This window comes from Epinephelus lanceolatus, chromosome 21 (assembly GCF_041903045.1).
Source record: "Epinephelus lanceolatus isolate andai-2023 chromosome 21, ASM4190304v1, whole genome shotgun sequence".
NCBI lineage: Eukaryota > Metazoa > Chordata > Actinopteri > Perciformes > Serranidae > Epinephelus > Epinephelus lanceolatus.
The window spans coordinates 23267584-23285264 of NC_135754.1; the positions used below are offsets into that span (position 1 = coordinate 23267584).

General features: G+C 41.5%; 1 protein-coding gene across 44 annotated transcripts in view; it reads right to left on the minus strand.

The window, feature by feature from the left end:
• Window positions 1-2340: 2340 nt before the first annotated feature.
• tcf7l2 (transcription factor 7 like 2) overlaps window positions 2341-17681 on the minus strand; it is a 103856-nt gene continuing 88515 nt past the window's right edge. For 5 of the 44 annotated variants that reach the window (XM_033611119.2, XM_033611112.2, XM_033611125.2 and 2 more), the window contains 7 exons: window positions 12358-12480; window positions 12103-12265; window positions 10651-10758; window positions 9942-9990; window positions 9129-9179; window positions 7932-8004; window positions 2341-4674 (listed from right to left, as the gene is read on the minus strand). In XM_033611119.2, the coding sequence (XP_033467010.1) occupies window positions 4218-4674; window positions 7932-8004; window positions 9129-9179; window positions 9942-9990; window positions 10651-10758; window positions 12103-12265; window positions 12358-12480 (1024 nt within the window). In that variant the 3' untranslated portion in view covers window positions 2341-4217. Of the gene's footprint in view, window positions 4675-6701; window positions 6763-7307; window positions 7381-7931; window positions 8005-9128; window positions 9180-9941; window positions 10005-10649; window positions 10759-12102; window positions 12266-12357; window positions 12496-17681 lie in introns of all 44 variants that reach the window. The other 39 variants (XM_078163333.1, XM_078163327.1, XM_078163335.1 and 36 more) reach the window with 23 other exon arrangements.

The following is a 17681-nucleotide window of genomic DNA, read 5'->3' on the forward strand; positions in this document are numbered from 1 at the left end:
ATAGAAAAAAATTGACATACTATATTATGATTTTTTCATGGAAAAAACTGACCAACTATAGGTCTGGACATCTTATGCTATGACTTTTTTGTGAAAAAAAAAAAAAAAATCGACTGTACTATACTATGACTTTTTTTTCTGGAAAAAAAAAATTGACATACTATAGTATGACGTTTTTTGTTCAAAATCATTGACATACTATACCATGACTTTTTTCATGGAAAAAATCTATATACTATACTATGACTTTTTTTATTGAAAAAAAATTGACATAATATAGTATGACTTTTTTGTGGAAAAGAAATTGACATTATACTATGACTGTTTTGTGGGAAAAAAATCTAGATACTATACTCTTTTTTTCTTCAGAGAAGTTGACATATCATACCATGACTGTTTTGTGGAAAAATAATCAAGATAGTATACTCTGACTTTTTCATAGAAAAAAATTGACATACTATCAACTTCTTTTGTGGAAAAAAAAATCGACATACTATACTATGATTTTTAATGGAAAAAATTGACCAACTATAGTATGACTTTTTTCATGGAAAATATTGACATACTATACTATGACTTTTTTCTTCAAAGAAGTTGATATATTATACTATGACTTTTTTTGTGGAAAAAAAATTGAGATACTATACTATGACTTTTTTTCATTATTTTTAACAGCATACTATACTATGACTTTTTGTCATGATTTTTAACAACATACTATACTATGACTTTTTTTCATGATTTTTGACGACATAGTATACTATGACTTTTTTTTCATTATTTTTGACGACATGCTATACTGTGACGTTTTTTCATGATGTTTAATGACATACAATACAATGACTTTTTTGACATATTATACTATGACATCTTTTTGGCATACTATACCACGACTTTTATTCATACTATACTATGACAGTTTCAGATTACTTTATAACAACATAGACAACTAAAGTGAAATCCAAAATGTGCAAAGAATGAAACCACAAGTGTACACAGTAGCTGCTACTGACATGAATTTTGTTACACCTTATGAACCAAAGTCTTTCTATGCTCCCGCATAGCTAATGGTAATAAATGGATACATGACAGATTTACTCTTAAGGAGGCATTCATTTTAAAAAATAAACAATAGGTCTTTAAATAATGATGGTATATGGATGTCACTGATACCTATGTTAAATGGAGGAAGAACCACCGAAATGAGTGCAAATTATCCCAGGTGTACTTTTATGCTCGTAAAACAGTGAACTTCTACAACACAGCAAAGAAAATATTAGAAAGCACGACTTCAGTTACTCCATCTTACAGAAAGTCATCATGTGGGGAGTACATTTATATTTTCTGTTAAGGAACAAACATAAAGCTTATCAACTAAATCGCTTGTCTTGATGTAACATTTTGGAAGAACATGTTTTCTGACAAGTTTGCCTCGTTTTCTAAATTTCACGCGTCATTTGCCTGCAGACTGTGAACATAATTAGAGCTTTAGACTGAGTAACATTCTCTTTTATCAGATGTCTCCTGGAGAGATGACACAGTATTTTCGTTTAGCTGAAGTACAGTCCAATGTCTCCTTTAAAAATGACATGTAATTTGTGATAAAATATCGGTAAGTGAATGCAGTTGAGAGATCTGTGTGATCATTGGAAAGAAACATTCACACCATGAAGTCACGTAATCACTTGAAAAGAACAGGTCGGTTGTGGCTTGTTAGATTGCTAAGTGAGTGAATTTGAAGTGAAATACTAAGTGTTTGATTGGTTAAATGGCTGAAAGTTTGCATGCGTGCAAACAAGACAATTTAATTTTATTCGTATGGCGCCAAATCACAAAGGTTATCCCAAAGCACTTTTCATATGTCTAGACCATTCTCTTTTATTTACAGACACCCAACAAATCCAGAGCTCTCACTACACAAAGTATTGAGAACCCCAGATTTGTAGAAACTGTTTCTTAAACTATCTTTCTATCCTTTGTATCTTCATTTTTTCTTGGCTACAATGACCTCACTGATAATTTCTTGCTTTCTGTCGGTGCTTACACAGTTTACACTGTGCCCTCTGTTTACAAAGTTACTGGGTTTTAATATTTTTTACAACTTACCATGAAATCTGAGCCACTATTTTCACATTTTAATTACAAAGGCATGATTCTCTATTGGACTGTAACTTTATTCATTTTATTTCAAGAAGATATCCAAATTACTGTCACATTCTTTGGTGATTCAAAGTTACAATCTGTAGCTGAATAACAGCTACTCGCCAGGATGCTGTTCAAACACTTTGTTAGGTCGCCGCACCTGCCAGTGAATTTGGGAATAAAAGGAGGACGCAGATGTGCACATACTAAGTTGCTTTTATTAATACAGAACTGCATGCTACAGAGACTGTACAGCATAAACATTTATTCATTACAAAAAAACATGGTTTTGGAACCATTTAAAATAACAGGAAAAACAAACAAACAAAAAGATAAGAGCATAAAATAGAACAGGAACATCACAGCCGTTAAGGAAACATTCAAACTATTTATCATTAGCATCTTAATAAACCAGAGAAGAAATCGACAGATTACAGTCGCGTCATGTCAACTACAATGGCACCGAGTGGATGATTCTCTTGTAGCTTTTTTTACAGCCTCTTGCAACATCAACATGCCTATTTTTTCTATCTACCTATATGTAGTAGTGTACTTAAAAGTGGCAGTTTGTGTATTTTTTTGTATTTAATAGTTTTTTTATGAACCTCCTAATATACATAATTTGGCCCTTGTGGGTTTATACAGTATGATGTCCGCCTTTTTATTAAGTTTAAATTTTAATATTTGACAATTTGCTACCAAACACATTTGTTATAGCAACATTTATACTACATACATAGCAATCTATGTAACGTCACAGCAAAGAATGGTATCGAAAATTAAAAAAAAAAAGAAAAGAAAAAAACAAACGACAACGAAACAAAAAAAAAAAGGATCCCTACAGCATGGTTAGAGGGGCAGAGAAAATTATCACAAAATTTGGCACGGAAAATCTGTACACGAATCTACAGTCTGAGAGATGTGACTGTGCAATAAAAAAGAAGGGCTTTAGACACTTTTCCAACTACTGAAGACACGGTACCCACTGTCTCTTGTTTCAAGTTTTCTTTTCTTCTTTTTGTAAAATGGCTTATAGACGCATTTCTTGAAATGAAGTTGTGCATACTTCTGTTCATGAGATCTACACAGTACACTGAGTGGAATCCAGGTTTTCAGCGAGGAAAGAAATCAATAACAAAAAGATTTGCCTTTTAAAACCTCCTTGTAAAAATGGATCATTCATATATAAGTCGCTTACCTTAAGAAAAAATATTTGTACAATGTATTAAGAAAAAAAAAGTCAAAAGAGACACGTACAAGGTACAACAAGCAATCTCTAAAGCAATAAATACTACTGGTCCTAGCGTTGTGACATTTTGAATTTAATAACCCTCAACCCTCCCACCCCGACCTCCCCTCAAGCCCACCCAACTTGCCTGACTCCGCCCCAAAGGTAAACAACAAAGAAAAAGACAACGCAGTGGAAGAATGCATATTTAACACAGTAATCCCCCCCCCTCCCCATTATTCTGTACATTTAAACAAGAACAAGTAACATCACAATTAAAGTTGTTCCTCGGAGAGGTGTCACCGCTAGCCTCATGCCCTCCTAGAGTTTGAACAGATGTCAAATGATTGGTTCGCAAGCTCGTATTTAATACAAATAAAGAAGGAGAACCAACTCTTTCAAGAAAAGGGCTCACTGAATAATCTAGCCTACCTTTTTATATCCGTCTTTTAAACATTTTGAAGTTGAACTAGATAATTTTTCTGTTTGCACTGTTTAACACTACAAAAAAGACAAAACAAAATTCATAAAAATTTTGGCAGATTCACAAAGCTATACTACAGCTCATTGTATCATTTCTTTATAATAATTAGATTTTTTGATAATGATGGGTCAAATATTGACCAATGAACTTTAATAAAACAAAAACTAAAATTTCAAAGCCGTATGGCACAGAAACGTAAAGAGAAAAGAACCAACAGCAAGTGAAATATAGCAGAGAGAGGGCCTAGAAAGGTGTGTTTGTGTGTGTGTGTGTGTGTGTGTGTGTGTGTGTGTGTGTGTGTGCGTGCGTGCGTGCGTGTGTGTGTGTGTGCAGAGCTAGAAAAGAGGAGAAGAATAGGGTAGACTATTCTATAGACTTGGTCACTAGCGACAGAGGCTGAGGGGCCGTGGAGGGGAGGAGCGAGTGGGAATGACACAGCGATGCCGAGGGCCGGGCCATTGAGGACGCCACAGAGGAGCCCGGCTGCCGCGAGGACGAGACGTCACCGTGCTCCAGGGCTCCGTTGTGGGAGGAGGCGCCGGGCGTTTTCCTAGCTGCAGCAGAGTTTTCCAGCTGAACCAAAGATGGCGGTGGAGGCCCAGCCAGGAGGTGCGGGTGGTGGAGTGGCTGGTGGGCCGGTTTCATAGTCAGTGAGAGAGGTTGCATTTGTTCAGTCTGAGGTTTGGACTCTTTTGAGGAGGGGGAGGGAACCACTGAGGAGGGGGAGGATGGGGGGGAGTCTAGTAAGCTTCCGTCCGTAGAGGGAGGACTGGCACAGCTGCCTTCACCTTGGATGTAGCGAATGCACTTTTTTTTTCTCCTGGGGGACAAGGCGAGACACAGAGAGCATCTTTTAGCATCACGTCTTCAAACCGCATCGCCTCTTAGCACTGCCGCCGACTTAAATGCACCTTGTTTTAAATTTAGTCCAACCGTTCCATGAAACTGGTTTCACATGACGGATTCGCAGGTGCGTTTAAGCGGCTCGTGCTAAGACAAGAGGTGGTAGAAATGACAGTCGACTTTCAAATACTAAACCATCAGACAGGACAGACATGAAGGAAAGATCACAGGTGAAGCAGCTGGACAGGAAGCAGCAGGGAAATGAGAAGCACACACAGAGATGATGATGGTGATGATGATGAGAGAAGATTAGATGTAGTAATGGTTTGCTCTCTGGATGTAAACTCAAGCCTGTCTTATTGGCAGAGCTCCAGCTGGGGATCAGCATGTTCTCTCCAGCAACACACAAGGTTACTGGACCTGTCTCACTCGTCTACCTCGATCTGGCCCTACTCTCTCTTCTCCTGAGGGGACAGAGTTTGGATGCGAGGCGAAAAAGTCAACAAGATCCACACTACTACTCCGCATCTGCCCCACAGACACGAGTGTGCGTGTGTGCGTAAGGGGTCAAGGCATCATGTTTGCATTCCTGCCTGGGGTCGGGACCCTCCCCCCTGCCTGCCGAGTCCCGAGGCCAGACCCGTTGCGCTCCGTGGAACCCGGCGAACGAGCAGGGGAGGGGAGGGGGGGAGCTGGGAGAGTAGGGGATTGTTGCATTTTGTCTGCGGTGACTCTCCTGTGAAGGCTGTGCTCAGATTTGGTTAAGGGGGAATCTCTGCCCACCTCATCTTTACCCTGACCCTGACAGTGACCCCTCTCTCAGCTCTCCATTCTATCACAAAGATGCCTGAAGGCCATGGAGTATTAGTATTTAAGACTCACAGGGACAGGGAGTAGGTAAAAACAAGACTAAGGTGTTTTTATTGAGGCTTTTGGAGCATATGAGGCTGATCTGCTGTTTAAGTGAGGCTGTTGGAAGCTTTCCCTGTAACTCTGATGGGGGAACAGTCTACGTAAACACGGACAAAGAGAGCAGATTATTGAGAATGAAAAGGAAGAGGGACATCGACAAATCACATAAAAAAGGGCTCACGAAACCTTGTTGCATGCCAGGGTGAAAGACAAGCATGCATTTCAGATAAGCTCGACAGTACAGGCACACGACAGCGGACGGTATAGAACACCAGAAAAGTCTAGAAAACAGTGGGGATAAGGCTTTTAGTGCACCCTACACTGATACTGCAGCGCTGGGTGGTGCGGTGTATCGACCGGCCGTAAAAAGCTATCATTTGCCACTACATAGACATCTTGCTCTCGATAACTGTCTGTCAAACTGCAACAAATGAGCTAATATCCATTTTTTAACAGACATATCGATTCATAGTATGTGCCCGTGTATGTTATTGATTTTTGCCGTCTCGGGGGAAATTACACCAGATGCATCTTTTAGGAAATGGAGCCCAGAGAGAACTTTTAACCTCTCGGCTCCTAAAACGAGGACTGAATTATCGCGCTTTCCAGTCTCCTGATCTCCTGATCTGCTATTATTGTTTAAGGAATAATGCGTTGTTGTATTTATTTATTTTTTTATCGTGTGTGTTTCAGCTGGGAGGGAAATAAGAGCCAAGTGGAAACACCGGCAATGGCGGACTGTGAGGGAGTGGAGTGTGATGTGCTACTTGCTTCAAAGACGATTTTAACAGCAAGAAAGAGTAGTTAATGTGTTAAATTCTTGTTGGACATTCAGTGCATTTAAAATCATGACAAAAATGGAGAAAAAATATTCTATTAAACAGCTAAAAATGGCCTCTTAATGCTGCTAAAGTTTGACTTCGGCCCTTATGAGCGACTAAAACGACACATGAAACGTGTAGAAGCGGAAACAAACAATGTGTTGCGATGGCTGGTGTTGGAAGAGTTGTGTCGAGAGAGAGAGGGTGGGGCAAGGGTGTGGTGCAAGCCAGACACAGAAAAGGGTATTACTTAGCAGAGACAAATACCTACCATGAAAATATTCCCAATTCAAAGACTGCTTGTGTCAGAACAGAAAGACAACAGGTAGGGACTAAGTAAGGGTTATTGAAGAGGAGTTTGGAGGAAGAAGAGGTGGAGAAGGAGGAGGAAGAGGGCACAGAAAAGAGTGTCACTGAGCAGGCCCTCAGAGAAAGCAGGGCTAAATTTGTAAGCATAACATTGTTATTCAAAAGGACGCCAATTAGAACATACATGACAGTTAAGATGGGAGGGAATTATCCACTGCATGGAGAGAAAATGGATTTCAACCAGACTGTAAGACGTGTTATTCCAAATGACATTAGGGAAGCATGATCTTTCAGCAAGATATTTTGAGATAAAATACTCAGTAATCTTATTTAGAAATCCATTTTCTGCCACTGGGCTTGAACCGAGTTCAATGAGGAAAAAAAAATTGCTGCGAGGGAATTTATAGCAGGAAGCTCCTCAGTAAGGAAAAAAAGGAGCAGAGGAGTTTGCCATCTGTTACCACACTGATGGAAATGCATTTTAAGAGGGATATCTGAGCAAATAATCAAGGAGAAGAAGCTGCTCATTGTGGATGTCTTCCTCCCATTGGTACTACAGCAGTTATACCTGCATGGTTTGCACCATAAACTCAGCTGGTCAAGCCCGAACAAGGCACGACACTTCTTTGGGGTATTTGCATCTGTTAGCCAAAGAGGTAGACACAAACATACACACAGAGACAAAAACACAAAAGAAAAAGAAAGAAAAAACAAAATGGACACGTCATTGCACGGACAAAAACATGTAGCCAGGGTTTAGGTTTAGGCTGGCAACACTGGGATGTCCTCCATATTGAACAAGCCATCAGGCTCCAGATCCTCCAAGCCCCGACCTGCCAGTTTAGCCTGCTTATTGTACTGTACATCCTGCAACGAAACCCCAAATGTTTCTTCATCGACACATACGCATTCACACGCCATTCATACACACTCTGGCATATGCTGTTAATACCCTTCTTCCCTAACAGCAGGTAAAAAAATCAAATAGTGGGAACCTAGAGATAGACCGGCAGGGCGTGGCTGGAGGAAGCTGAGAGGTCACGATAGCCTGGCGGTGACAGACAGACAGAGGGAGGGGGGAGGAGAAGAGGAAGAGAAAGGCAGCAGCAAGAGAGCCAAGGAGGAAGTCCCAGTGTACAGTTTACCCAGCCTTCACCTGGCCCTGGCCAGTGCAAGCACACACCATACACACCTGCACGGGCCACACCAGTTATTCTGTTGATCGAGCCCAAAGCGCGCTCGACACTTCTTAGGAGCGCTCAGGTCTGATGCCGCAACAGAGGGGGGGGGGGGGGAGCCAGCAGAGAGAAGGGAAAAGAACCAAAAACCAAAATAATAAGGAACAGAAATCAAGAGGAGGAGAGAAATAAGGAGAAAAAACAGGTAACAGTGAATCTATGAAGCTTTGCAGTGGCTCAATGTGCAAGAAAATCCCCCCCAAAAAACACCCGTAAAGCCATTCTCAAGTGTGCCTTTAAAGACTGTTTGAGACATTAGTACGAATCAAAACTGCATGCAAATGATCAAATTAAGATTAATAACGACTCTAAAATCTGACTGGAGTTAAAGCTGAAGATGCGTATGTGGTTGAGAGGGTATAAGTGGAGCAAATGCAGGTTGGAGTGATTTACCACTAGGTGTTACAGTGCACTATGGTTTCAAAAAGACAAGGTTAAGGTGGCAGAACTAGGCAGCAGTAGCAGACTGCTAAAACAGCACGGTCGTGAGTTAGCCCTCGCCAGGGGAAGGATTAAAAAGGCTGGAACCTGAAGAGGGAATCTACTCCTTAGACCTGGCATCAAACACTTGACTGTTTTCTACCAACGTTGGCTGTCTGGTGCAGGAAAAGCTGCCAGTCACTTGCTAGCTCTACCCGGCGACTGTGCGGTTCCCAGAAGTAGAGCGGAGTGACAGCGGAATATGGTGGCGGAGTGTTTGAGGCCAGGTCTTGGGGAGTAAAAGGGGAGTAAAGCCAAACTCATGCTGGCCTGTAGGAAAGGCAGCGCAGCTACTGAAGCGTACAGATTAAGGAGGTTTACCCTGACATCACATCCTTCAGGTCATACTCCACAATTATAATCTAACTTTATATAATCAGCTCCTCAAGCATACTGCATAGTGCCAAAATATGGAGAATGCTCTAAAACTAAATAGCAACATGAGTAAATGGAGGTAATGAAATATCATCTAGCTGGAAGTCAAATAAATGGCAACATTTTAAGAAAAGAAAAGCAGCAAACAAAGCAAAAAAAGAGCATTTTCATATAGTTTAATCTTAAACCTGCCTCATATGTGCACATTCATTGATAGATAAATATACATTGATAAATAAAAAAAGAAGAAAAAATAAAACAAGTTAGTAATTTAATACTCAAAATGACATTAGCACCTGTAATCGGAGGGAGTGAAAGGCAAGGGTTTGGAAAATATTCTCTGTGTTCTGAAAAAAAAAAGAACAGATAGAGAAGCCTTCAAGAAGAAATCCGTCACCAAACGAGCGCAAAATACACAATGACAAGTCGCTCCTCACAAAATGATCAGAAGAATCATGGGAATCAAATCATAGAATTAGCAAACCTCCTTAATTTTAAGATGTAAGAGATTGTTTTGTTTTCTTATGTTGATATAAAAGCATGCATGAAAGCAAGCAAGGGGCAGCCCAACAAGCGCGCACACACACACACACACACGCACGCACCCACACACACAGAGTACAGTAGTGCAGGCTACCTACAGGGCACAGGCATTATAAAACGGGGCCACGCACACAACACTAGCAAAGTTAATGGCTCTCACAATGCTTCAACTTCACATTCTCAAAACATACATATCACAATACCAGAATGCTAAGGGGCAAAGTGGGGAGGGGAGGAGGGGAGGGAGGAGGGGGGGTGTCAAGAGGGGAGGTGAGGAGTGTGGGGGGGTCATGCATATTCAGTTGTTATTAGCTGGGGAAGGCTCGGGAAAAATGGGAAAAGGGGGGTATTACAAGCAACTCTACCATTTAAATATTGCATTGGGTAGCATAACTATACAAAAAAAAAAGAAAGAAAGAAAAAAGCCAGGCACAATAACACACACACACACACAAAAAAAAACATAACACAAAAAAACTAGCTTGACTTTTATCTTGCAAGATGTCACATCTGCCTGACACATGATGGGGCTCTTCTAATATGGGAGATAATTGCAGCTCACTTACCATTGCTCTCTGCTTGCTGCTTTTCCCTTTTTCTCTTCTTCCTTTTCCCCTGTTGGTTAGCCGCCAAAAAAATAGAAAGAAAAAAATAGACACAGACAGGAACCTTAGTTATTATATTGCAGAATGCCCAAAACATGAAACAGAGAATAGGACTCTTCTTTGTGTTTACTTATTTATTCATTCATTCTTTCTCTGCCTGTTTTTTCTTCCTCTTTCTGTCTCTGCCCTCCGGTTTGTATCAGCCACTGCAGGCCAGACCAGAACTCTCCCTTCTCTCTGTCTTTCTCTACTCTTTTCTTCTTTTTTTGTCTGTAATCTTTTGTCTCATTTTCCTCTGCTCTGTGAACATCTAGACGTCTTGACGAGCTTCTGCTTTGGGAGACAGATTTCTCTAAGGCTGCTCGTGGATGATTGGTCAGCTCGATCCCAAAACTGGACGAAGCTGATTAGAGTCTGCGTGCTAATGTGTCTGAGGCGCAAAACATTCACCGAGGATCCATATTAACAACATCAGGGTCGGACTTTGTTACAAATATCCCTTCGTGTCACAGTAAGGTGGGCTTAGGTCTCAGATATGCACATCAAAAGAAAGTTACAAGAAAAAAGGGATCCCTCAGGCTAGATAGAAAACAAAGAGCTCATCCTGGTCCTGTCACCTAGTGAGAGGGGAAAAGAAGAGGCCCCCCGACTTGTAAACTTAAAAACTTACATAGTTGTCTCGTGCTGACCAGCCGGGGTACAGCTGCATGTGGAGCTGTCGCTCTTTCCTGGCCAGCTCGTAGTACTTGGCCTGCTCCTCCCGCGATAGGGCATGCCACTGTAAGAGGAAAAACAAGACAGGAAGAGAAAGAGAGAGAAAGATTTTTCATCATGAGCAGGAAGCAGATAGCATACAGGTTGTGCATAGGACTTCAATTTGAAATCAGGGTGTCTACAGGTATCAAGACACTTAGATTTAATGCTCTTAAGGGCTTTTAAAGATCATTTTAAAACACATTTGTGACTGATGCTTGGACAAATCATCTTTTTTTTATTAAAGCATTATGGGTAAGTATAAATTTAAGGTTGTGGTTTCATGCAGAGGTAGATTTTATGTCGGAATATGGTTATTGAATGTGGTTTTATGTTGTACTATAGTATGTTCTTAATGTTTTTGGTTATATGGTTATGTCATTGTTTTATTACCAGTGCTTACAACATGTTGATTAAAGTGCACTGTCCCTTTCTAAATAAAATAAACATAGATAAATCTACAAGAGCTGCAATGATGAGTGTATTAATCAATTAGCTGATCAAAAGAAAATGAATCGCCGACTATTTTGATTGTCGATCCATCATTTTGGTCAAATTTTCCAGCAACAATGTCAACCTTTTGCTGCTCCAGCATCTTAAATGTGAGAATTTACTGCTTTTCTGTGTCATTTATGACAATAAATGAAGAGTTTTGGGGTTTCAGACTGTTGGTTGGTAAAAAGAAGCAATCTGGAGACATCCCTTTGGGCTCTTGATGAGCACTTTTTACATTCTAAAGACTTAGTGATCAATTAATTGTGATCATCGGGAGAATGATTGTTAGTTGCAGCCATATAATCTACATTTGCTCACAGGTAGGTGGTAAGTATTAAGTAAAAAGACAGTATTAGGTTCCACTTATGTTATCAGAGAACTGGGGTTACCTTTGTAACCTAAAGTTCAGTGATTTAAAGCTTTGTAATATAAGAAATGTGGACTTACACACAGAAGAGCTTGACTTGTTTTGAATTAAGATAGATAAATTAAATAAGATGAAATGTCTGTGGAAATTAAGATCACACAAATCCTTTTTTTTATTAGGGCCTAATGTTTATCAAATTAAAGACATTTTGAGGACCTGCAAACACCCTGTGCAACACTGGGCCATCAGGTCACCATAAAAACCTTTTTATCTTCAAACAGGCCTGTGAATCCCAATCATGGTCCTCAATTACCACATCTCTGCTTGTCTTCTCTGCCACCAAGGTGCATTCATTCAGCTTAAACCCCAGGTGAAAATCAGCCCACGTTTACAGTAAAATCAGCAGGGTGGAAGGTCCCGAGCACCAAGACTGGGAACCACTGTGATGAACCCTTAAGTCTGATCACTACAGTGTTGTTGTGCGTCCAGTGATCTGTCAGGACTCACCCTGCGCCCCAGGATCTGGTTGATGGCAGCACTTTCCTTCAGTGTGCACTCAGCCACCACCTTGGCCCGCATCTCCTTCATGTAGAGCATGAAGGCATTCAGGGGCTTCTTTATGTGGACCTGTTTCTTTTTCTCCTCTTCCTTTTTAGCGTCTGACTGTTTCCTGTGGAGGAGCAGAGGGTGACAAAGGTGAGCAGAGTCAAACCTACAACCGGGACTGAAACGTGCGTTCAGGGGCAGTGAAAGTCTACTCACGAGCTGTTGAGAGAGATGTCGCTGTGGGAGGATTCCTGCTTGACGTTGGGTGTGACGATGGCTGGGTGTGGGATGCCCGTGGTGTGCAAACTGTGGTGAGGGGGCACCATGTGTGGGGGGAACCTAGAGGACAGAAGACTGTGTAAATCGTCAGAATGGACAAGGGTGAAATGAGAAGATGGAGCACATGTATACACAAGACTAAAGGGGCTCAATTCCATTTCCATCTCTCAATGGCATGTCAAAGTAAATAGTGGGTTTTCAATTTCTCTCAGAGAAATGGAATTGGCCTTTAGCCACAAAAAAGACATAAATGCACATACAAACATCCACATAAAAATGTCCAAGGCTGATTCCTGTATTCACAACCTGTTTGATTTTACTACTCAAACTGAGTGTCGGATCAAATGTCACACAATTTAATTTGAGCGCAGAATTCAGCCTGGACAACTACTCACTTCACGCATAAGGTTTAACAGCAAATTATGGCAAACCATCACCAAACATCAGTAAAATATAACTCAAAAGCATGAGCGCTACATTGTGTGGCAATAATTAAGTGCAAGCGCACAAGGATAAATCTCTTGAATGCCCTTTTTTGAACAACCTAAAAAAAACCCTACACAGTGAACACTTGAGCCAAGTGCATTTCTTCACCTCTATTTAATCGCAACCTCATTGAGATTTATAATCTCTATCAAGAGTGTCCCAACAAATACAGGCAACAATTCATGTAATAGATTCAATTTAACGTGTTAGCTTGAGGGCTCTATGCACCTTGAACTTTTCTATTCAGAGTAGTTACAGAGAGTGTGCAGGCGGATGTAGTATCAGTGCCTCCCATAGCTTTTATCAGTGCTGAACCCCCCCCCCCCCCCCCCCTCACATTAGGCTTGCACCTGCCCTCATAACTGTCAATAGGGATGGGAATAGCTAAGATTCTATTGATAACAACACCAATATTGATTCTGCTTATCGCTCTCACTCTTTATTGATTCCCTTATTGATTCCTGATCCAGATTTTCAGTGTTAATGCAACTGTTTTACTATCTCTGAGTCTGAACACAGTGGCGATGAAATGCTAAAATATTTGTACAGAATTTTGTTTTCATTTAGATTTTTATTAGTCAAAGCATATCGCACAATGTTTAAAATCACTATGTTAAGCCTGCCTGTGCGGCACTAGTGTTATTAGGGGTGGGTAATATAATCAATACAGCACAGTATCGCGATATTTTGTGTGCCAATATAGTATCGATTTTCTTTAGTATAGAAATGATTAACATTGCAAATACAAATTAGACTTTTCATAGCCTATTAGAATAATAAAATCAATTGCTTTTAAGTCCTCTAGACACATTTTGTTGCCATAAAAATGACTGGCATGAGAAATTTTATATGCGATTACAAATAATGAATAAAACAGGTTTTGACAAAGTTTTTCTTTGGGAACATAATTTGCAGTTGAATAAAGGAAATAAATCACGATATATCGCAATATATTTTATCGATCTACTCAGCGTATTGCACAATGTATAAAATCCCAACAATATTGTGCACTGACAAAAGTATCACGATAATATTGTATCATGGGCCCTCTGGTGATTCCCACCCCTAAATGTTTATGTATTTCCCTCGGTAATGGACGCGCTGCTTGACTAGTAAGCAGCAGCACTCATGCGTAGAGCGTCAAATACATGGTATTCCTGGAATTTAAGCCCAGGTAGTGTACGAAGTTGTTGCATCATATGGCTGATGTTTTCCTCCTAACTTGACACGATTTTTTTACAATCATTACAAGCAGCACTGTTGTTACTTTCTTCATAAAATGAAGCTTTGGACCTCCCCTCCGCCATGGCCCCTCCTTGTTGTTTTTAGCAAGTTATATCGCACAACAGTTACCATCTCCACAATGTCCACTACTTATTTGTTTGTACATTACTGCTTAGTAGATAGCAGTAGTGCACCTTGTGTGGATCTAAACCTAGAAGAGAAATGTGTAACTTATGATTTGAGGGCTACTGTGGGGAATGAGGTAAAAATACAAGAACGCAGTGCTGTGAGCAAGCAATGCAGGCTCAGACATGGTCAAAGCAAATTCACTAAGTGGTTGAAGGACAACATTTACAGTGGCTGGCTGACATCATCCAGTGAAGCGTACGAAGCGAAATGTGAACTTCATCAAGTGCTATGCTAGCACCATGCTCGTGGAGTCGTTCCTCATGAACTGAAAGATGAATTGTTCTTTTATGTCTGATATTTCTAAAGCTACATAACCTATTTAAAAAACACTACAAGTCTAGGTTGTTGATTTCTTTCGTCACAGTGATGGTATTGGTTTTTTTGTTTTCCTTGTAGAGGCATTAAAATCATCTTAAAAGTAAAAATGTGTACTAAAAAATGTGCAGATACTCTTATTTGACGTCATTGTTTTGCAATGCACAATTGTCAGAAAAATTTGCTGGCACTGATAAAAGGAACAAATAAGCTCAGAGGCATACAATTCCAATGGATCAGACGATTTGGAGCTGATTCTCAACTGAAACCAGTTCCCTATTCCCATCCCTAATTGTCACCTATGATAGCTGAGGAAATGGTTTCCAAATAAGATTTAAGTGACGATAAAATGCTCCGTCTTTCATGCAAATGCCAACGTATAACTTCAATTCATTTTTATATTTGAGGAAGCAGCATTTTTTAGCAGTGGCACTGATATGAAAATGCCAGGTTTTGGAGGGGTAAAGCTTGAACCATTATGTCTTATCAAGGAATATTGCAAACTAGATTAAAATGTTCTATCAAAGTCTAGTATCACTTCAGGTATTGGGTCTCTATTTGCTTCCTCCCATTCTTTTCTGCCAGTTCAGCACTGTCAGCAGCACTGACATTTTTATCTTCATCCCTCTACGCTCCTATCATCATTCTGTCGTCTCCAGCCCGCTCCACGTATCGAGGCCAGAAACCCTTATTTATGAAATCGTTTCACTGGCTACAACAGCCATAAGACACTGCTGCACTGTATGTGCCAGTGTATGTATGACACTAATTATTTGTGCCAGATTATTTGAACGCATCTATCTGCATGCGCATGTTTACAGCGTGGCACCTCAGCTTCACGTGACCACACACAAATTTAAGAGAAGAGAGGAGGATGAAGGAGAAGAAAAAAAGGAGGAATAATTCTTTTTTTTTTTTTTTTTTTAAAGCAGCTCATTATCCGGCTGTGTCTGGCTGCATGGCTCCGAGCCAGAATATAATGATGAGGATAAACTCGCCAGGAACAACTACTTTCTGTTGGAGGCCATCTCAGGGGAGTGCCAGTGCGCTCCCCCCTCAAACTCTTTCCCTCTTTTTCTCCTTTCCCCTCTTCTCCCTTCATCACTGACACATTGGTGTTTGTGCCATGTCATCCGTTGATGGGGAGCTCGGCAGCAGTGGCTGCATATCGCCCATCATTAGGGCTGCTGCATTTTCCTCGCTCACTCCGTTTCCTCTCTCCCTGTTCACCCTCCCTCCTTCTCTCTCTGTGCACTTGTTAAAATTTCCTCTGTTCCAAGATCTATTTTTTCTCCTCTTCTTCTCTTTTTCTTCTCCTTCTTCTTCTTCTCTTTTCCTCCCTGTCCCCTCACCACCTCCACACTCCTTCGCTTCCCCTCTTCCTCCCCCCCTTCTCCTCCTGCTGCCACTGCATGGCCCAGGTTATGGTTTAAACATGACGGCCATCCCTTTGAAGCGTGGGGGCATCATCATCATCATCCGGGCTCATCAGCGGCAAGCGGCGCCTTGGACCAATTTAACCAACACAGTGAGGGAGAAGCAGCGGAGACCCCCACCCATCCACCCACCCCAACCCTGGGGCTCCTACGTCTCAATCTAAAAAGGTAAGAATGGCTGGCGGTGTTGGGGTGGGGGTGAGGGGGGGTCACAGGCGCAGCAAGCCCAGTGTCAGCCAGTGCCATTTAATTGCCAATGCGAAGCAGTAGCCCCCGTGCCTGTTTAATGTATAATGATCCGGCCGGTGCACTTCTCCCGTTCCCAAGGAAAAGATGATGGGGGAACATATCAAAGGGCAGGCTTAAGCATAAGGGGCAAAGGGGCCTTCACATCCTCCTACCTGTCACACATACATTCACACGCACACACAATATCAGGGACCTGCACTGGCTCCAACCCCATTATCAAAATAATGTCTTTCATTTGCTCCGCTGACTGTCTCTTCTCTCCTTGGCTCCTTTTCCCTGCCGTCCGAAAAGAATGCATTTTTTAACAGGACCTAGGTGTAAGGTGCTCATTGCAGGACTACCAGGTACCAGATTCCTTCCCTGCATCCTAATTCAGCTCGGGCTATGGCACAGGGGACTGATACTGAAGCGGCGCGCTCCTGCAAAGAATCGGCTCTCGACAAGAGTACAAGGCCAGGATGTCTTTTTCTCTCCCGATTTCCTCCAGTCAGCCTGCTCCCTACAAATCGTTTGAGCTATCACAACAGCCCGGTCCATTCTTTGAACAAAACCGACTGGCTGAAGGCTGCGTTTGAAAGGCTTCTGCAATTTTTGCTGACACAATTAGACTGATTTTTACTAGATTTTGTCAAACAAATTGATTTTTTTTCCCTGTCAAAGCCAGAATTTAGCTTTTTTTTCCTAGAAGTGTTAAACCCTCCCATTCTCCAGAGAGCTCCCACAGCCCTCCATCTATTCAGTTATACTAATTCAATTAGGGGCCTCATCACAGGGCATTAGCTCTTCCCCATGGCCAGTCCCCCACCCACACCCCAGCGAGTATATTCAATTAGCCGCACTGGAAATAAGATGATCACAATGTAGAGGCTGTCATTAAGGGACCAAATTAGCAGTCACTTAAAGCCCAGGTTGGCTGGGTGCTGCTGCCAGATGCTGATGTCTGGACAGGCCCGCCGTCTGACCCCCTGCACCTGAGACTTGTTTGGGAGTGGCAAATCTGACTCTGATCCAGACACCTCTTCTTTAAATGTAATGTTTGATGGTGTATGTATTTAAAGCGCAGTTTGACAGCAAAAAAAAAAAAAAAGCTGCAAAACTGAACTTTCTGGAGCTTGCAAACTCAGCTTTCCCTTATTCTCTTGGCTTTAAAAAATGTCATTCCCCCTCGTGACTCCTCCCTCCCTGCATCTACATGATCCATCAATGTCACAGAGGTCTAAACACGCCGCCCTCAGGAGCTGCTTTTCCAATCAGGCTGTAATTAAACTGAAGCTTGGCCTCATCCCTAGACTCTAAACCAGCCCTCTCCACAGTCCCCTGCTGCAAGGGCGTGTAGAGGGGAGGGAGGGAGGGAGGAGGAGG